The sequence below is a fragment of the Camelina sativa genome, chromosome 10 (assembly GCF_000633955.1).
Source record: "Camelina sativa cultivar DH55 chromosome 10, Cs, whole genome shotgun sequence".
Taxonomy (NCBI): domain Eukaryota; kingdom Viridiplantae; phylum Streptophyta; class Magnoliopsida; order Brassicales; family Brassicaceae; genus Camelina; species Camelina sativa.
The window spans coordinates 2,450,372-2,471,226 of NC_025694.1; the positions used below are offsets into that span (position 1 = coordinate 2,450,372).

A 20,855-nucleotide genomic window follows, 5' to 3' on the forward strand; every position below is an offset into this window, starting at 1 on the left:
TCTAACTCAGAACTGATCATTATGATGTTCATATTGGTCAATGATCAGAACAAGACTTGGAGAGATCATGTTTTTTGCCAAGTCTATCGCCATACAGAGTGATGCTGCATCTGATGTTCGAATGGAACTTACTCTTGACCAATCGGCCGAGCACATAGGCTCGCGATCGCAACGTGAAAGTCAGGTTAAGAGGCAAAACGACTTGGTCCGGTTTAGCTCGTTGACCATAAAGAGCCGGTACGCCTCCGTACAGAGGAATTTGATTCCCAAATACTTTGGTCTCAATGATTCTCTCGCTTTTCCTACGTTGAGAAAACTCTTCCATCTGATTTTGGTCACACACACACACAAGAAAAAGCGAAATTGATTAATGCACATGAATCACAACCGGCCCGGTTTAATCAATGAGTGTGAGAAATTGTTTTACCTGACCGGAGGCGAGGATAAGCTGGGAATAGCTGAGCTGGAGGGGAGAGGAAGTGACGTGGACAGTGAAGAACGTTGCAGGATTTTTATATAGGATCGTGACCGTTGAATTTAGGGTCAGCATATCTGTAAGCACTCCCGATTGGTCGTTCCCGGACTGCACGTTCAAGCTCTCCAATACCATCTCCTGATTAATTTTGTGAATAACTCAATTTGTGAGTAAAAATTTATGAGACTGTTATGAAACTACTATATAATAGTGTATGAGACAAGAGAAATAAAGTAGAATAAAAGACAAGAGATGAATGTAAATAATAGAGTTTATTATTTGTGTTCTTCTTATTTTTCTACTTACACCACTATTATTCACTAACACTTCTTCATATTTATAGTGAAGTAAACAAAACATATGAGTCCTTTACTCATTAGTTTTGGTAATGGTAAATGTTACACTTAAAGGATTATGTAATACTACATGGACAAGTATAATGCCATGTGTTTGTGATGGAATAATCACACTTGTGTTTCACAATACTCCCCCTTGATTATCCATCACCATTAACTAGTTACGACAACGTACTACCTCATTAAAAACCTTGTCACGGAAAAACCCATTGGGATAAAAACCATGACAAGGGGAAAAGAGTATAGTAACGTAATCTCCCCCTCGAAAAGATATATATAATCTTTTTTCATAAATCTCATAGATGACGCATTCCAATACTGTGAATATGCTTTCTGAATGTGGTAGTCGGAAGCGTCTTTGTAAATAGATCTGCTGCATTGTCACTTGAGCGGATATGTTGGATCTCAACTTCCATCTTTTGCTCGAGTTCTTGAATGTAGGAGAAAAATCTTGGAGGTATATGTTTATTCTGTCGCTCTTGATGTAACCTTCTTTGATTTGGGTGACACAAGCAACATTGTCTTCAAATAATGTTGTTGGCTCTTTACTGGCGATTATTCCACTCAATTCTTGTATGTGGTTAGTCATTGATCGGAGCCATACACATTCCCTCGATGCTTCATGAAGAGCAATTATTTCTGCATGATTTGAGGAAGTGGCGACCAAAGTCTGTTTCTGTGAGCGCCATGAGATTGCAGTTCCTCCAATTGTGAAAACATATCCAGTTTGGGATCGGGATTTATGTGGATCTGATAAATATCCTGCATCTGCAAAACCAACTAGACCAACCAAAGAGTTTCTAGGATAGAATAATCCCAAGTTAACCATACCTTTGCAATAGAAGATACGTTTTAACTCATCTCCAAATCTACTTATAGAGAATGAGTTATATGCTGCAACGAGATTAGTTGAAAAATGCTATGCACAATTCATAAGACATATAAATGTTCATCAGCATTTATATATGATCTTATATGACTATATATATATATATATATATTTATTTGACTTCCTTTAGAAGTGATTAGTATAACATCTATTTCGATAGAAGTTTAGTTTGGAATATTTGGAGACATTTTTGTCTTTCCAAGATCTTTTATTCCAAATAACTCTTCAAGAGTTTTGATGATGTTCAAAATCATCACTGTTATGAGTTTTCGAAAACATAATTATGGTATCATATATTTTTCATGATAAGCTCTTCAAGCATCCCATAAAGCATATTTCAAGTCATTCATATAGCATCTCTTTTGTTTGATAGGGTATTTTAACAAAACATGGAGCGACACACCATTTTGTTATATATCATTATACCCTTTTGATGCTTGGACCACTAGTACAAAAATTACTCGTCTTTCATAAGAGTTTAATATAGACTTGATTACCTCTTTTATTGGCCAATATATATCTCTATATGCTCACAGAGCAGAGGGTTATGATCCTCATTAATCACATTTGCGCTATATCATTTTATTGTCGACATGTATGCCTTTGGTTCCATATTTCCCGTAATGATATGGTTAATCGAGATCTCTTTAATCATTATATAAATGATTTTATTCAGGTACCTGATTTTATTATTAACCATATCAATCGGTTTCTCTACTACTCTTGAGGAGTATCTTGCTCCTCTTTAGGAGTTTATTAGCTCTTCTTTAAGAGTATATCTACTCTTCTTTAGGAGTTCATTTGCTCCTCTTTTGAGGATTTTATTTATCTTAGGAACCAAAGTAGTCTATCACGTTTCTTATGTGTCATAGACTTCGTATGTCATCCGCCAGAGTCATACTTTTATTGGAGCATTTTTAGCTGGGATGTGAGATTTCTTAGAACTACAAGTTCATATTCATTTATGTGAGGATCAATAATTATATGAAATCTCATCCATCAGCTTTTTGCATTCGATTTGCAATATATATTTTGAATAGTGATCTGTTGAACTTTTGAACTTTTAAATTCATATTTATTGGTTCAAAGATCCAAAACTATTCGACGATTCTCCCATAATGATGGGGAATTTTATCATCCAACATGATGATATGCAAATATTGCAATAGGCACATCTTTCATAAGATGACTCAATATTATTAGAGCGGAGACTCATCTCATGCATCTATATATCTCATCCTCTGTGGATGATATTTTTATGTGGTGTGGAAGAGCATTTTATAATATATATCACACACCCATAAGATTTAAAATGAGAAATATTTGATCTCCAACCATAAATATATAACATGGGAGAAATATTTCTTTATAAAATGTTGGCCTCATATATAATATTGACTACATGAAAAACTGCATGTTCCATGTTTTGACATAGAGATTAAATCACTAAGAACCGTTTTGCAATCTCTTAGGATTGCGCTATGAACAATTCGTTATAGCTCATTTCAAGAGTGAACATCATGGATGTTTCACTTTATCACATGTGCCATATATATGTGATAAACTATAGGATATGACTTCACCATAGTTATATCACTATGGGGTGTCAAATTCACCAAAGTTTATCGATTTATTGCCGATGTGGGATTCCTTTAATTCTCCCCCTCAAGATGATAACTCTTAGAGTTCATTCATCTCGTACTGAATCCCACTTTAGGATCAACAACATACCGATTTCGGTTAGGTCTACTATCTTAGATCCTTATAAGATATGAGCTTAGTATTACCCCCTCTCAAGATGATGACTTTTATGTCCATTCACCTTTGACAGAATCTTATGTTTAGATCGGTTATATTTGGGGATTTATGAAAGAAATCAAATCATATATATAATAAGCTTGTTAATCCAAAAGGATGGTGAATGAACCAACATTATATGATTCTGGAGGCATAGCCTACCACAAAATTAAGGAGGAGGTATAAAACCATCGTCTCCTTAAACAATAAATAAAAATTTAAATGTATTTAAATACACTAATAGAAATTCAACATAAATTAGATGTTAACTGAAATATGAATGAAGTGTTGTGCTTACAACTTCATGGAGGCATGCAATACTTTTCAAACAAAGTTTGTTTCTCTAAACAAATTCTCAATGATTTTTTAATATCATTAATTGACTGTGGCTTGACCGGTAACATTATGCTTGAAGTATTAGGGAATTTCATATTAACTATCATTTTGCCATCTTTGTTTTTGCATGATATAATCATATACATGCATGTCTCTAATACGGTCGAACATGCAATACCATATTTATTTATAGTCTCAACATAATAATTTTACTAAGACAAAATGTCTTTGAAACTCCATGAGTTTCTTTGAAACTTTGGAGAATGCTAGACATCGATAATTATGAATCTGATGTCTTTGGAAGTCGAGAGACTAAGTCATCTAGACCTTCCAATTATCTTTGCACTGTCTATGATATACTGACATGTGCTTCATATATTCTCATAAGAGAAATATTTGATTATAAAGACATTTCATTGTCTTTAAATCTTATATAACACATACAATGATTCTTTTGCAAATAAACAAAATTAAATAAACAAACTATAAATTCAGATAATAAAATAAGAGCTATAGCCTTATATATAAAAAATTAATAGACATAACTTTTCTTTGATCGTAGAGTAGGCAGAGCCTATCATATATAACGATCAATCCGGAAATGACATAGCCTTATATTTGATCGTATAGAAAGCAAAGCCAATCTTTCGGGAAAGGACATAGCCTTTTGTTAGATCGTAAAGGAGGGGCAAAGCCTACCATATCAAATGATCAATCCAAATATTATATAGCTTTATATATGATCGTAAAGGAGGCAAAGCCTACCATATATAACGATCTATCTATCCGGAAAAGATATAGCTTTTATTTGATCGTGAAGGAGGCATAGCCTACCATATATTTAACGATCTATCCGGATATGATTTAGCTATAGATTTGATCATTAAAGAGGCAACGCCTAAGACTTATAACGATCAATCTAGATAAATGTATAATTTCACGATACCTATAATATTTATGTTCTATAAATATAAACAGAAACAATATGAATTTACTTACCTTATAAAAGCTTCAGCCGTAAAGACATCGTGCTGATAACATGTTATGAAACTACTATATAATAGTGTATGAGACAAGAGAAACAAAGTAGAATAAAAGACAAGAGATGAATGTGAATAATGGAGTTTATTATTTGTGTTCTTCTTACTTTCCTACGTACACCACTATTATTCACTAACACTTCTTCATATTTATAGTGAAGTAAACAAAACATGAGTCACCTACTCATTAGTTTTGGTAATGGACAAATATAATGCCATGTGTTTGTGATGGAATAATCGCACTTGTGTTTCACAACAGAGACATCATTATTTGTTAAAAAAAAAAAACGTTAAAGCTGTTAAATAAAACCTCTATTTAAAGCTGTTCTTTTTTTTCATATATATTCATTTACATACAAATCCATTTTCTACATTTATTTCCTTGATATTTTTTTCCTATTTATAGTACTAGTAGTTGATTAGATAGGGAGCTTAATGAATAATTTTTCACAACCCCACAAACTTTCCTTAATGAATTGATGAATTCGAAATTAAATATGAAAACGAACGAAAAATAATATGAGTATGACACATGCATCTTTCATCAATTAAAAAGAACAACTATGTCATCTTTCCACTTCATAAAACTAAATTTCGAAAACAGAGAATGTGAAGTTTCACGTAAAATTTCTGTTGAGTGATCAAACCTCTATGATCAGTTACCTTCAAATTGACAATAGGTGAGAAAGATTTGGAAACGCCCCACAAAATGAGACAGAAGAGGGTGAAGGCCAATACCAACGTAAACAACAAGCACGAGTAAAACCTCGTGTTCCATCTCCTCCTCTCATCCGGACCGTGCATTTCATCGTAGTCTTCATCATTGTCATCATGATCCTCGTAGATTCGGCGTTCAAGATCATGCAATTGGACACTTCTGTACTCGTTTCTCAATGGTCCAGAGACCCGTGGAGTCGAAGATGACTCGGCCGCAGAGTCATGATGGTAGTGGCTGACCTGGCCTTGACGGTTAATTGGTGAACCGTATGGGCTAAAACCTGATCCGGTTGATATCTTTTCTACGTCTGTGTTCGTTGGGCTGTTCACAATATAAACCGGCTTCGTCGTCTGTGACATTGGAGATCTAGCCGGCCGCGTCATCATCATCTCCTTCACAATAAAGCTTTTGATTTTATTTTGGAAATATTTTATATTTTGGTTATGACCTCTCTATTTTAGAAGGTGGGAAAATGAAATAGGAAATAAGCAGGAACGGAGAGAAAATTAAATTACTTTTGAGAGTAACGGTTGATGCTGACAAAGAAAAACAAAATTGCAATCAAGAAACTACAATTGAAACTCAATTTTTTTTTAAAAAATGGCCAATCGAACTGTGTACGTACATATGTGTAACTTTCTTCGAGATAGCTAGGTTTTAAGAAAAGGAAAAAAAATAATTTATATACCTAGTAGTAGATTGCTATGGCATACGGTACGTACATAATGGAGAATATTATATATTTTATGTAATTTTCTAACAAAAATTAGACCATATACTAATTGATCAATACTACAGTCTACAAAAGCTGAATTAGTTTTAGTCTTTTAGAATATTGGGTCAAACGCGTGGGAGGAGGCTAATGATCGATTCGAAACGGTTTGTTTGAAACGAAACGGTCTGTTCTAATTAAGTTATTCCTACAGTGTTTATTTGATATTTTATTTTTATGACGTCATAAAAGAAATTTTAAGTTGTTCCTAATTTCGTACAGAACTAGATATTCACCAGCGATATACAGCAGGGCTATATTTTTTATTTAGAAATACAAAATATAATTTCTTTATTATATTAATTATATATGTGAATATTATCTTTTGTACTTTTAAAATGTACTATAGTTTAACATCAATATATTATATAGTGTATAATTTCCATTGTCTATATGTATTGATTTATTGTATAGTTAGTATATCCTTATTGTTCATTAAATTTAATTTAGTCAACAAATATACTATAATTTGACTTTATAATTTTGGTTGTTTTATATCTATATCATTTAACACTTTTGTATTTATTGTTGTGCAAGTCGATTAAATTGGTGGAATGTTTTTTTTGTAAAGTTTGATTTATATCAATTGTTTCTTATTAGCATGGATCGAAAATCCATATATTAATATATTAGCTATTGAAAAAACACTTCGATGAAGAAGTAAAAAAAATTACTAATAATTTGTGTTAATTCGGATCCAAAAATATTTGCCTCATGTCTTTTTGTACGAAAAATAAGACAAATATTATTTTGTTTTATGTCTAGACTAACAATTATACCATCTTTTCTTCTTTCCTCATCATCTCCCGGCTATCTGGTGTTTGTAAAACTAACAAATCAGAATTTCACTGTTATGATTCTTCATTGTTTTTAATAGACATAACAGACTAATTTAATTTTTTGTTTTACCTCTAAAAACGTATGACTTATCTGCTTCGTTACCCTGTTCTATGGATCAGAAAGTGTCAAAGTAGCAGCCATAGAGAATTAAACGAAAGAGTGTTTAAGGTTTATTGTGAGGGTACATGTGATTGCTTATGCATAATCGAGTTTTAGGTTACTAGTATTTATAGGCAAATGATTAGGTCGACTAACACATCTTTACACCTCCAATAAATATCCGGTCAAGCAAAAAATTAGAGAGATAATAACTATATTTGTTTTTTTTTTATGAGATATGATATATTTTAGTAGTTAATTATGTTTCAGTTGATTGATTTAGAAGATAAATGATTGGTGGGAATCAAAAAGATTGAATACAAATCTCGGTTAGAATCATCGTCGAAGGTAATAAAATCACTGTCCATTTAATATTTAATTTTTAAGATAAACTATTGGGGAAAATATTTGGGAATCAAGAGATTTGATCATAAATCTCGGTCGTGAATCTCATGATCATCGTCTAAGGTTAAAAAATCTGTCTCTTATTTAATATTTATTATCTTAGATATATTGAAGCCAAAAATTTAGATCTCAAGTGGGCTTGGACCATTGTCAAAAAAAAATGTGGGTTTGGATCTTAATAGAAGGGAGTTATGTTGTAGAACCCAACTTATCAATTTCAAATAATTAATGCTAATGGCAGGGGTGTAAATAAGCTAAAATTTTAGGATTTATTTGCTAAATGTTTCTGAAAATGTATATATATATATAGATTTCAAAGTCAATAACGCCTTTAATTTCGAAGAAAATTAATTTTTGAATTAATTTCTTTGGTTGACAAAAAAAATTAATTTCCTTGCAAATTAATTAATGACGTGCCTTTAAGTCTAACATTTAAAGTGGCCGTTTCAATTTGAAAATAAACAAAAATCAAGAATTCATTTTAATGGTCCAAACATTTTGGTTTATTGTCAGTTTTGGACACTTACATAAATTCANACCTCTCCTTACGTGTTAGCTTTCTCATCACTGATCAAATTTGCAAAAATAAAAAAACAATGTACTATCAGATTTTATTATGGTTAATGCTTTCTATTAGCTCAGAAGCCAAGCGTAACAAAAGTATTTCATAGAAGAAATACCCCACAAAGGAGTACCTCTTCTTACGTGTTAGCTTTCTCATCACAGATAATATTTGTCACAACAAAAAGGCAGACGAAACCACTAGATTGAAAACAATAACTAAAGAAGTTTTAGCTCATAAGCCAAGCGTAACAAATGTATTTCATTGAAGAGATACACCACAAAGGAGTACCTCTTCTTACGTGTTAGCTTTCTCATCACAGATAAAATGACATGATATATTCGGTATCAACTAGTAGTTAACTGGTTAAGTGTGGTCAGGTTTTCGTATATTTACGTGGCAAATTAATGTAATTTCCAGAAATATCAAGAGACGAATACAGATGGTTTGGTTGTTACAAGTCGTTTTCCGATCAACTGTTGTAGAAACTAGGTTTCACACCATGAATTTGTTTGAAGGAGGAAACAAATTCTGTAAAGCTATCTCTCTAAAAACTTGAATCAAAACTAGTTAGCAAAAGGGAATTGAAATCTCTTGAAGAAGAAGTTAGGGTTTATGCTCAAAAACAAGTAAAAGTAGAAGAATTGTATTAATTGCTGGATGCCTTACAATGGAGAAGCCTCTCTCCCATTTTATATAATTTCGTTCGATCACAAAATATATTAACTTTCATTATAGCCCGAAACAAGATATGGAAAGTTCCCATCTCTTCCTCAAGTCGGCCGTCAGGCGAATCAAGAAGTCGGCTTTTCATCAATGGGGCTGGGCCTCTTCGTCCGAACAGGCCTTAAGTAGATCATCAGTTAGGACCCTTAACCAGATTCCCGATTAAATAATCAATTTGTCTTTCCGGTTTAGATCGGTATGTTGGGGGTGCTAAATCCCGCATCAGCAACTGTGATTCATAATACATGAAGTCTTTATTGTGTATGACAAGAGGCCTTCAGTGGATCCTTCATTTATTTCCACGAAGAGTATTGATATAATAGTGTTTCGAATTTGCTAGCTAATCTAGAAGCTAGTAGCTAGTATATATAGTTCACGATACCTAATTTTATCACCACCACAATTATTATTAGGATTGTTGCATATATTCATGAACAAAGACGTAATAAAGTAAATTAATAAATAATGTCAAACTGACTATGCAAGAAAATTCACTTTATTAGATGGTGATATTCATAAGACACTGGGAACATGAAAAGAAGGATATCCTTAAGTTTCTAATCTAACTCGACTATATATAATAAAGCCTCAACTCACTTCATTCCCACTTTCACTTGTTTGTGGAGGAATTGGGGACAATGTGCGCACAGTTGTCCTTTAGAAGAGGAGGAAAAAACGGGTTTAACGGAAACATATGAGGCCAACAGTTAGCATCTATGGTCGAGAAAGCTTTGCAACATGCCACTCCAACATTTCCAAACTTACCAGAAAAAACTGACTTGAAGACCTCCAATATGCATCCTTGAGTATTGAAAAGAGATGACCAACATTTTTCCAAATCAATAGGAAAATCCGGAGGAGATTGCAAGCGCGGTGGTTGTTCATGAGCTGTTCCCGGAGTGATTAGAATTGCAGCACATAAGGCTACAACTAAGACTAAAGAGAAAATAGCTCTTGAATTGTTTCCCATCTCTCTTTTTCTTCTTCCTTTAATTTTTTTGCTAACTTCCTTTTGTTTTGATATTTGGATGGTTTGGGTGTAGGGAAACAGACTATAATTCATAGTCATGGAACTAGAAATTAGTAAATCAAAATGGTATTAAATTATGTAATTAGTTAGAACTATTAAATGTTTATAAGTTATAACATACAAGCAACGGAAGAAATTTAAAAGCTTTGTAAAAATAACTCATGTCCTGTTAATTCTGGTTTGACCAATGAAAGTTCGCTCTGTCAAAACCATAATATGTTATGGGTACCACTATATATAGCCCTGATTGTTGTTGTAATTTTGTTCAATGAAAGAAATAAGATAATGATATTTGCCATGCAAACAAAATTTTCGCGTTAAAATAAAATAGTGAAGGCCTAAATGAAACAGTTTACCTTAGTTTTTATTATTCTCGTAAATATTGTCTACGAGCTTTGGGTCGACTAAAAATTACTACACCTCATTCGAAAAGATTCGTTTTAGACAATATCATCTATTGCAGTAAACATGAAAATGTTGGATATTTTAATTTGTGGTAAATAACTTACAGAAATTATATTTTGGATATTAATATTCATTTATAATTTCGTTTTAAATCAGATTTTGTGTTTAATAACAAAAGTGACAATACGAGTATCTCTCATGTGTTATGTAAATGGTATAAAAACAATTTGAAGAGTAATGTTGACAAGTGACAACAACAAAACCTTTACAAAAAAAATTATTTATTATATATATGTGAGAAAGAAGTTGACAACAAATCGAAGAGAAAAAATATCAAGTTCAATGAAGGGAAGAGACATAATAATAGATCATGATCATGGCCCCTGCACAAAAAGGCTCAGACAAAATATTGTACCGGTGGTTTGGAAATCTTATTCCTCAGACAATAGAAACGTCACACCAAATATTTCAAATTTTGTGTGCCTAACTTTTCGCAAAGATATTCGAACCGATCGAAAAATCCAACCTTGTTTTTAACATGTTTATTGTAGGACTTGCAACTCAATTTAGATCAGTCAAGTGATACGATGTGTAGGATATTTCATATTTGTGCTCAAGCACTTGATGATCTATATTCAACATGTTTTTGTAATCACAAATATCAAAGAGGCCATCCAATATACAATTTTCTTCTACCTTATCATCCAAATGTACGTACATTTTCATTGATATGGAAATGGATTTAAAATTAAACATGTAAATTATAACTACTATATATTAATACATTCAGAATGAAAATTTACATCCTCGTATAAGAATTAAATCCAAAGAGAAAGCAAAGAGTATTGATTTTAATTAATAAGAAAACATCAAACCAATGACGACATATAGTTTTGACTAGGAATTAAAAAATCAGCTATCCAATAACATATATTTTGAATCCACCCCCGTTATTAATAGAGAAGCACTCTTACAAAAAAACTAAAGTGTCCTCACATAACTCATGTACCTTTTTAATAAATGCTCTTGCTTCTCATTGTTATTTACATAAATATGTCATTGAAATATTATGACCTAATGTTTTTTTATTGATTTTAAAAAATGAAAGATTTAATCAACTATTAAATCAAAAAATGTATTTAATTATCATTTTTATAACTTATTTACTTATTAAAAGTAAATTACATTTCACAAACAAGAAAAAAAAATATTCATTTATATATCACTTTTATCATTTTTCTCATTGCATTTTTCAATTTAAATTAGTCTAAATTAAATCTATTAGCTTTAAAATATTGCTTTATCTATTTAATAGTATAGTGATATTGATGATAATGTGTAACATAAAATATGTGAATTTAATTTTTAGAAACACAAAAAGACATCAAAACTTTCTAGACCACCTTAAAATTCTTTTCCAAGTTCAAATATTTCACGGGTGAAACGTATTTTACAGAAAATAAACGCAAATTTGAATAAACGGAAAAAAATTTACTTATATATTTTGTTTTACACAAACAAATCTTAAATCTCAAATAATAATTTTATTCATAATATTTTACTTAAATCGATTTATCCCGCACTATTGCGGGGTGATACCTAGTTAATAATTATAAATCACAAACCAATAAACCTCTGCAAATTTTCTTTTAATATTTCATTGTCTTCCTAGTTGCCATTTATGTTTTACAATCTTGTATCTTAATGTTTTTTTTTCTCGTCAGCACCATATAAAATGCATGAAATTATAAAGGGTACAAAAGCAACAGTACATGAGATTAGCGACACTCCACCACGGAGTTTATTTTTATTAGAAAGAATATCTTTGACGTTCACAGAACACACGAGATTAGCGCCATTTCCTTACATGATTAAAACTTTCCATTAATCTATTGAAGGAAATGCTTTCTTACAAAGCGTCAATCATCGCAAATTATTAATAACTTTAATTAGTGATAATCCTTTCCTAATCAGTGACTTAATCAGCGTACATGCACATCTATAGTGTCAGACACAGTTGACAAAAATTTGTTTTTCGTAATTTTCTGACTTAGCAAAATTACATTAAACATTATTTTGGTACTAGATTCCACAATATATTGAAGGGAATCAAGACACGCACAGCGTCAATATCTAATCGCACATTCTTTAACCATTGATAAATATAAACATGATATACTAACTACACCAAAGTTTGTTTTGATATCGTACTCAATTTTAATATTTAGATACAGAGATATATAACATTTCTAAAATCATAGATATACAATGTAAGTTTGACAAAAAAAAAAGATATATAATGTAAGCAAGGGTAATATAACTGATTACACAATTTATCGAAATTTCCACTATAAATATCATCCATGTATATATTATAGTTTTCATTCTACATTACTTCTTTTTTTCTTATCTTGATAAAGTATAAATACCATTTAGGAAATAAAATGTATAGGCTTACAAGAAGCGGTACCTATATTTTGCCACTCAAAAGAAAAAGAATAAATAACAAGAGCCCATATATGCAATGGAGAATTGAAAGAATCTCTCAATTTTGGTTTACAAAAAAAAAAAAAAAAACTCTCAAATTTTAACACAGCCACAAAGTGGCATAAGACTTGAGAAATTGCGTCTATGTCGTCTAGCGCACAGGACACATGTCCGAGACATTTGACAGCTACCCTGATATGTGTTTTTTGGTTGACAGAGCTTGAAAATGGTTTGCTAGGAATACAAGAGGGATTGCAAGATTTTAAGTCTAAATTAGGTAGAATTTAACTCATACTCATTATTGTTATCATTAAGTTTCATTTAATGTATACAGGAGGACCGGTAATGGTGTATCGAAGTTGGTAGGCCAAAACACCGAAGCTTGTCGATTCCTTTTTGTCTCGACTAATATTTATTTAATCTAACCACATTGGTTTTTACATCTTTCAATTATCACAATATTGTCAATATATAGTAGCAGAAAAAAAAAACAAAAGGGATCGACAGGTGGTCTGAACTTCTTTCGTCATAAAATAAATTATTGAATCCAATTCTTAAATGTCATATTGATATCGTTGAACATTAAATTCATTGAAACACTGAATTCATGAAATCATGTTGGGCTCTGAAATTACTATGGTACTTATCTTATATATAACCAAAATTACCATTGTGCCCTCACTTCTGATTGCTTTAAAAGAGAACCCTAATTTCTCAACTCCATATCACCTGTCTTTATATCTCTACTAAACAAAATCTTGATAGAAACAAAATGGAAGATACTAAAAAACAATTAGTAGATGAAGAAGCGAAAGCTTCCCTAGACATATGGAGGTATGTCTTTGGGTTTGCAGACATCGCAGCTGCAAAGTGTGCCATTGATCTTAACATACCAGAAGCCATTGAAAACCATCCTTCGTCACATCCCGTGACACTAGCTGAACTCTCCTCCGCCGTCTCCGCCTCTCCCTCACATCTCCGCCGTATAATGAGGTTTCTTGTGCACCAAGGACTCTTCAAAGAAGTTGCCACAAAAGATGGTTTAGCCACTGGCTACACTAACACGCCACTCTCTCGCCGTATGATGATCACAAAGCGTGACGGCAAGTCGCTGGCTCCTTTTGTTCTCTTCGAAACAAGACCCGAGATGCTCGCCCCATGGTTGAGACTGAGCTCAGTCGTGCCTTCTCCGGTCAACGGTTCAACTCCACCACCGTTTGATGCAGTGCACGGTAAGGACGTGTGGTCGTTCGCGCAGGGTAACCCGGGCCTTAGCGATCTGATCAATGAGGCCATGGCTTGTGATACAAGGCGAGTGGTGCCACGTGTAGCCGGAGCTTGTCACGGCTTGTTAGACGACGTGGATACAGTGGTTGACGTAGGAGGTGGTACCGGAGAAACGTTGGGTATACTTGTAAAGGAGTTTCCTTGGATCAAAGGATTTAACTTTGATCTTCCTCATGTTATTGGAGTTGCTCAAAATTTGGATGGTGTTACTAATGTTGAGGGTGATATGTTTGATTCTGTTCCCGCATGCGACGCTGTCTTCATCAAGGTCAATTTTATTTTCACACTCTTATTTTTTTTTTAATTAACTATCAACATTCACGAAAATCTAATTTTTTTTTTTTTTCATGATTACTTTCACTTAGTACTATTCATCAATATCAAATTTCACATAAAAGGCACAAATAAAATGATTAAATGTTATATTTAATATTTTTGTATAGTTAAAATGTTGAATGTTAGAAGTATCATTATTCTTTTAGCTTCGCAATAACTAAGCCTCGTACTAAGCTATAGATTATGATTTGATTTATTATTTTGTATAATTTTTTTTTTCAATTTTATACAGACACAAAAAGTTGAAAAAGTTGGCATGCTGAAAATTGAAATTATAGTATTTATTTTCCACCATCTTCCATTATATCGTAAATAATTTAGACATGACATATGATCTGACACCAAATTAAAGTAGCGAATCAATAAATAGCAAGTTAACAACCACTATCAAGTTTGCACAAAAAAAACAAAAAAAACAAAAACAACCACTATCAAGTATCCAATAAATAAAGCAACCACTACCAATTTTCCCAGATAGTATTAACCCTAATAAACCAATACATAAGAAGACACATCTTTTTATAATCAGGGCGAATGGAACAGAATCTTCCTTTAAGGATTTGTTTTGCCTTTTTGTCAAAATCATTTTAAGTTAACAGATTTTCCTAAAGTATACAGGATAACACTAATTAGTAGACATTTACCTTTCTGACTGGCCACCAATTAATGAGTGTTTTTTTTTAAAAAAATACGTGTGGTTGGAGAAAAAAAAAGAAGGAAAACACAAAAATACTCGTAAGCTTCAATCATATATATATAATACGTAAAATGTGATAAATGATGGCAGTGGGTGTTACACGATTGGGGAGACAAAGATTGCATCAAGATATTGAAGAATTGCAAAGAAGCTGTCCCACCAATTGTCGGGAAAGTGTTGATAGTGGAAGCTGTGATCGGAGAGAATAAAAAGACAATGATAGTGAACGAAAGAGATGAGAAGTTAGAGCACGTGAGATTGATGCTTGATATGGTGATGATGGCTCACACAAGCACAGGCAAAGAAAGGACTTTGAAAGAGTGGGACTTTGTTCTTACAGAAGCTGGCTTTGCTCGATATGAGGTTAGGGACATTGATGATGTCCAGTGTCTCATCATCGCGTATCGGTCTTAATGTTGATGATATGAAAGATTGCATCTCACATCTTTCCTTTGGAAAAAAACTCAATAAATTTGTGATTATTGGCTTAGCTTTGGTTTAACGTGAGAAATGATAACGACGTGTGAATAATCGACTTGTGTAAGAATAATTATGGCTTGTTTCAGTACCAGCCGTGTTGTTTTGTTATTTGTATCTTCCATTCCACACGTTTTTTTAAATTAATTATCTCGTCGAGTGTACGAATTTGCACCTATAATTTGCTTTTATTTATTGCTACAGCCATAGGCTGTATATATATGATATAATATATGATCTCTTATAAAATCTTACATTATATTGATTAAGTGGAAAAGTATAATCATAAAAAATAAAAATACCTATCAATCAAAATAATCTAAGGCTACAATCATATAAAAAAGTGGTCCAAAAACAAAGACCCAAATATTTACGTGGTTACGATGTCGGTGGGCGTTACAAGATAGGGGACACAAAGAAGCGGTCCGACTCCAACCCAAATCGTTGCAATTGCAAGCGTTATAAAGTTTTGGTTTGGTTTCAACTAGATTCAGTCTCTCAAGTCTCAACCATATAAGCTTGCCTTAAACCAAATCACTTTTACTCTCCGTTCGATCATACTTTAAACGGGTTTCATCACCCTATTGTTGATTCACTTAAAAAAATATATATATATCAACGATCCATTAAATTCCATTAACGTTAATCATGTAATTATGTACATATGTGTATAGTAGAACTCATTCTGAATTAGGATTCTTTTGAGCGCGCGTGAGACATCCCCCTAAGTTTCCGAGACATTTGACAGCGACGCTGATATGTGTACGTTTGTTGACAAAGCTTGAGAATGCCTTGATGGCAACAATATTGGTATCAACTATTAAGAGGTGTTGCAACTGGTTTGCAACTGGTTTCAAGTATAATCTAATTAAGTTAACTTTTACTCAAAATAATTTTTGTTAACATAAAGTTTCATGTCATATACAACAAGACGGGATGTAGGATCAAAACGATAGACTAGAACAAAACAAATTTATTCAGTAAGGGTTTGGATCCAAATTTATCCAAAAAGAAAAACATGAATAATTTTTGATATGACACAATAACATAAAGTATAGAATCATGGGATCTCTAGAATCAATTGATAAATAGTTAAAAACCACTATGAGATATCACATAAATAAAGCAACCAATACTAATGTCCCCATATAGTCCTGAATCCTGATCCACTACTAAAAAAAAGTGGGGGATATTGCGCAGATCGTCATTATCAAGATGTTTTGTTTTCCTTGAAAAAATTGAAGACTTTATAAAAATATGTGGAGAAATACGTTACACGTACGTGGTCTAATACGTAAAATGTGATTAAATTGAATGGGCGCAGTGGTTGGTGTTACACGATTGGGGAGACAAAGATTGCATAAAAGATATAATTGAAGAAATGAAAAGAAGCTGTCCCACCAAAGACCAAACGTTGGCAAAGTGTTGATAGTGGAGTGCGTGGTCGGAGAAAAGAAAAATAGGATGATAATGGAAGAAAGAGATGAGAAGTAAACACGTGAAATTGCAGCTTGACATGGTGATGATGGTTCACTGAAAGCACAGGCAAAAAAAAGAAAAGGACTTTGAAAGAGTGCATGGAACTTTGTTCTTACTGAAGCTGGCTTTTGCTCGATATATGACTCATGTGGCTAGGGACATTGATGATGTTCAGAGTCTTATCTATTGATCAAGGAGGATATGATACCAATGCAATAAGGTCGAGTGTCCGTACGACTGTCCATACGAATGTCCGTACAAGTCACTACTAATGGGCTACGGTCCATGTAAAGCATATAAGAACAGAGGCCTTTGTGATATCAAGACATATTGGAGAATAAGAAGGATCTAGAAGGGTTCGGATATGCAGAGAATCTCAGGGAGGTCACATGTTATCTTGGTTAACGAGATGAACAAGTCAAACAATGAGCAGAAGTCACTCTCAACAAAGGCGTTCTGTAGAGCAACAACTCTTCATGTCCCTTTCTCTCTTAAATGTCTCTGTAACGGCTATATGCTAGAGTTACGCCTATATATGTCATGTAACACACATTTGGAAGAAATAATCTAAGTATTCTATTATTTGTGTTCATTCTCTTTCACTATTTCCGCAATTCTAACATTATCATCGCTTATCACTCTTAAAAGGATGATACCAAAGGTTGAACCCTAGCCAAGGAAAAAGCTAAACCAACATTGCCTTTGAATAAATAAAAAACGTCAATAAATTTGTGATTAATTGGTTTAATTAGTGGTTCATCAGAAAACAAACAACTACGCGTGAATAAGCCTAAAAAAGTCGATGTCGTTTTATTTGTATTTTTCACATATATAATTCATTAATTTGATACAATAATTAGAAAACTCGAAAACAATGAACAAGCCCAAAAAAGTCCATTAGGACATAAGAATGAGGGGGGTGATTACACGCGTCAAGTTCTGATCGGATCCTAGAATCACCTCTCTCTTCCGGCGACGGGCTTTACACTTTACACTACCGCTTCATCTCCTTCTCTCTCTCTCTCTCTCTCTCTCTCTCTCTCTCCTCGAAGTAGGAAATTTCACGGCGAGACAATTTGGAATCTTATCTCTTGACATATCTCCGTTGATTCTTTTTTTCAAGGAAGATGAGTGAGAGTGCGAAGAGGGTCCGATCAAAAATTAACGGAGTACATCACCCTGTTGTTGATTTCTGGCGACGAGAGGTCGGTGGTATCTCTTCCCGTAATTTCTCCAATCGCTTCTCCGCCTCTGAGGTTTGTTTATCGTTTATCTAATAGTCCCTACACTTCTGAATTCTCTTCAGTTCGAAAGTTTTCAAATTTGTGGAATTTTAGTACTGTTGTCCAATTGAATGAATCGTTACATGTTGAATCGTTATATTCTCACTTGTGTCTGTATATGTAGAATTTGGTTTTGCGTCTTGAGATATACAAGAAGCTAGAGAAGCACAAAGGTTGTGTGAACACCGTTAGCTTCAATGCTGAAGGAGATGTTCTGATTTCGGGTTCTGATGATTGGCGTGTCATTCTTTGGGATTGGCAACTTGGGAACGTTAAGCTTTCCTTCCATTCAGGACACGCTAATAACGTATTTCAAGCAAAGTTTATGCCTTTCTCTGATGATCGAACCATTGTCACCTGTGCTGCTGATGGAATGGTAATTTTCTGACTAAATGTTTTTTTTTTTTATGTTATTGTATCAAATTGGTTTAGCTTCTTGTTTCTAACTTCTTTCTAAGTTCATAGGTTCGGCGTGCTAACATTCTTGAGGGTGGGAAAGTGAAGACGTCTTTCTTAGGTTTGCATCAAGGAAGAGCTCATAAGCTATGTATTGAGCCAGGAAACCCTCATGTATTCTACACATGCGGTGAAGATGGATTAGTACAACGTGTGAGTTGTAGTAGCTGCATCACTCTTTTTTGGATTTCTACTTTAGAATCCTTATAATTCGATTTAAACTAATTGGATTCTTTTCCCATTTCAGTTTGATCTGAGGACTGAAGCCCCTACAGAACTTCTCACTTGCCAGTCAGTTGATCCTAAGAGGAGGAACATGGAAGCCATCCAGCTAAACACAATTGCGATTGACCCGAGAAATTCTAACCTCTTTGTTGTTGGGGGAATGAACGAGTACGCTCGTCTTTATGATATCCGTAGAATTCAGCGTGGCGGTTTAAACGGTTCAACCCATCCTGCTGATCACTTTTGCCCTCCACATCTTGTTGGCAACGAAGATGTTGGAATAACAGGTTTGGCTTTCTCAGAGCAAAGCGAGCTTCTTGTTTCATACAATGATGAGTTCATATATCTTTTCGCACCCGATATGGGATTAGGGTCTAACCCTATCCCAGCCTCCTCCAAGAGTAGTGTATCAAAATCAGAATCAGCTTCTTCCCCAAAAGACGAGAACGAACAGTCAGTTCCTATGGTTTATAAGGGGCACAAGAACTCTGAGACGGTTAAGGGTGTGACTTTTTTTGGACCTCGGTCTGAATATGTGGTTAGTGGGTCAGACTGTGGGCGGATATTTACTTGGAGGAAAAAAACTGGGGAGCTAATCCGTGTTATGGAAGGAGATAGGGATGTAGTTAACTGTATTGAGCCTCATCCTCATATTCCTGTTCTTGCCAGTAGTGGAATTGAGAGTGACATCAAGGTGTGGACGTCAAAGGCAGCTGAAAGAGCTATATTACCTGAAAACATCGAACTGGTATGCTTTATTGTTGCATTGATTCACATTATGATTGTTTAGTTTATTCCCCTTCGTGCTAGTGTGTTTTTTTAATGCATGTAGAGGTGGCGGATCGTTATATTTTATCTGATGAGCTTATCTTTTTTGCTCGAAAATTTAAAATTTATAACATAACACCAAACTAATTTGGCTACTGCTGCTATGTTTGAAAAATATCCAGTTACCGAGTCGCTTTCGCTTTGGCATTCATCGGTTAATATCCTTTCTTAGCTCCCCTGAATATGAAGACAATTTATTTGGTTATGGAATGGATATTATTATTGATGAGAACGAGGGGGAAGATGAATCTATTGATGATGCTGAGGATGAGGATGATGATGATGATGATGATTCAGATTATAGTAGTGGACTTGATGATAATGATTCTGATGATGACATGGATAGTGATGATGATGATATGGATAGTGATGATGAATGTTTTAATGAAATTGATAACAATGGTGGTAGTGAGACAAATGTTGTTGATAGTGTTAGTGGCAGTCATCAAGATGATGATGATGATGATGATGTTTGAAATTTGTGTGTTCCAGCCCAAGCAAACACGCCTAGGGGATGGATGTACCGTGTATCTACACGGCGGGAACTATTGGCACAACTCTTCGCGATGCAAAGCCGAAGAAGCAGGAGTAGTCCAGAGAGAGAAGGAGAACCATCCCGTGGAAGAGCACGTCTTAATCTTATCCGCACCTTCAATTATGAGAGCAGCGATGAGAATGCAACTGATGATGGCGATGGTAATAGCCATGAGGACTTCTTCTCTTAAAAACTACTTTGGAAATGAATTTGTAAATATATGTTTCAGTCCCTTTAGAAACCAAACAAATGCACTCTTTTTTTTTTTTTGGGTTCTTCATTGTTAAATAAAGTTGCAACGTCATTAAAAATGGT

At 33.7% G+C, this 20,855-nt stretch overlaps 4 protein-coding genes across 6 annotated transcripts; 2 read left to right on the plus strand and 2 right to left on the minus strand.

Annotated features, from left to right (window-relative positions):
* Positions 21-5,997, minus strand: LOC104716616. The gene is made up of 3 exons (XM_010434016.2): positions 5,557-5,997; positions 428-613; positions 21-325 (listed from the first exon to the last, which is right to left on the minus strand). Exons 1-3 carry the CDS (start codon positions 5,995-5,997, stop codon positions 38-40), a joined length of 915 nt encoding a protein of 304 aa, XP_010432318.1. The 3' UTR covers positions 21-37.
* On the minus strand, positions 9,626-9,985 carry LOC104719974 (egg cell-secreted protein 1.4-like). Its single transcript, XM_010437952.1, has one exon. The coding sequence runs from the start codon at positions 9,983-9,985 to the stop codon at positions 9,626-9,628; it is 360 nt and encodes a 119-aa protein (XP_010436254.1).
* On the plus strand, positions 13,657-15,912 carry LOC104716617 ((R,S)-reticuline 7-O-methyltransferase-like). The gene is made up of 2 exons (XM_010434017.1): positions 13,657-14,492; positions 15,348-15,912. The coding sequence occupies exons 1-2, from the start codon at positions 13,710-13,712 to the stop codon at positions 15,669-15,671; spliced, it is 1,107 nt and encodes a 368-aa protein (XP_010432319.1). The 5' UTR covers positions 13,657-13,709; the 3' UTR covers positions 15,672-15,912.
* Positions 18,112-20,851, plus strand: LOC104716618 (DDB1- and CUL4-associated factor 8-like). 3 transcript variants are annotated; one of them, XM_010434018.2, is made up of 5 exons: positions 18,112-18,469; positions 18,621-18,872; positions 18,962-19,105; positions 19,200-19,925; positions 20,498-20,851. In XM_010434018.2, exons 1-5 carry the CDS (start codon positions 18,341-18,343, stop codon positions 20,825-20,827), a joined length of 1,581 nt encoding a protein of 526 aa, XP_010432320.1. In that variant the 5' UTR covers positions 18,112-18,340; the 3' UTR covers positions 20,828-20,851. The 3 variants fall into 3 exon arrangements, with proteins under 3 accessions (XP_010432320.1, XP_019086022.1, XP_019086021.1); XM_019230477.1 differs by having other exon boundaries at positions 19,200-19,929; positions 20,504-20,812; XM_019230476.1 differs by having other exon boundaries at positions 18,114-18,469; positions 20,128-20,583.

Bases quoted from the DNA above. Each gene is read 5' to 3' on its own strand.
- LOC104716616 (XM_010434016.2), bottom strand. From the start codon at position 5,997: ATGATGACGCGGCCGGCTAGATCTCCAATGTCACAGACGACGAAGCCG. The intron at 614-5,556 runs GTAACTGATCAT...AAAATTAATCAG, and splicing joins CACCTATTGTCAATTTGAAG to GAGATGGTATTGGAGAGCTT. The intron at 326-427 runs GTAAAACAATTT...GACCAAAATCAG, and splicing joins TTATCCTCGCCTCCGGTCAG to ATGGAAGAGTTTTCTCAACG.
- LOC104716617 (XM_010434017.1), top strand. From the start codon at position 13,710: ATGGAAGATACTAAAAAACAATTAGTAGATGAAGAAGCGAAAGCTTCC. The intron at 14,493-15,347 runs GTCAATTTTATT...AAATGATGGCAG, and splicing joins GCGACGCTGTCTTCATCAAG to TGGGTGTTACACGATTGGGG.
- LOC104719974 (XM_010437952.1), bottom strand. From the start codon at position 9,985: ATGGGAAACAATTCAAGAGCTATTTTCTCTTTAGTCTTAGTTGTAGCC.
- LOC104716618 (XM_019230476.1), top strand. From the start codon at position 18,341: ATGAGTGAGAGTGCGAAGAGGGTCCGATCAAAAATTAACGGAGTACAT. The intron at 18,873-18,961 runs GTAATTTTCTGA...CTAAGTTCATAG, and splicing joins CCTGTGCTGCTGATGGAATG to GTTCGGCGTGCTAACATTCT. The intron at 19,106-19,199 runs GTGAGTTGTAGT...TTCCCATTTCAG, and splicing joins AAGATGGATTAGTACAACGT to TTTGATCTGAGGACTGAAGC.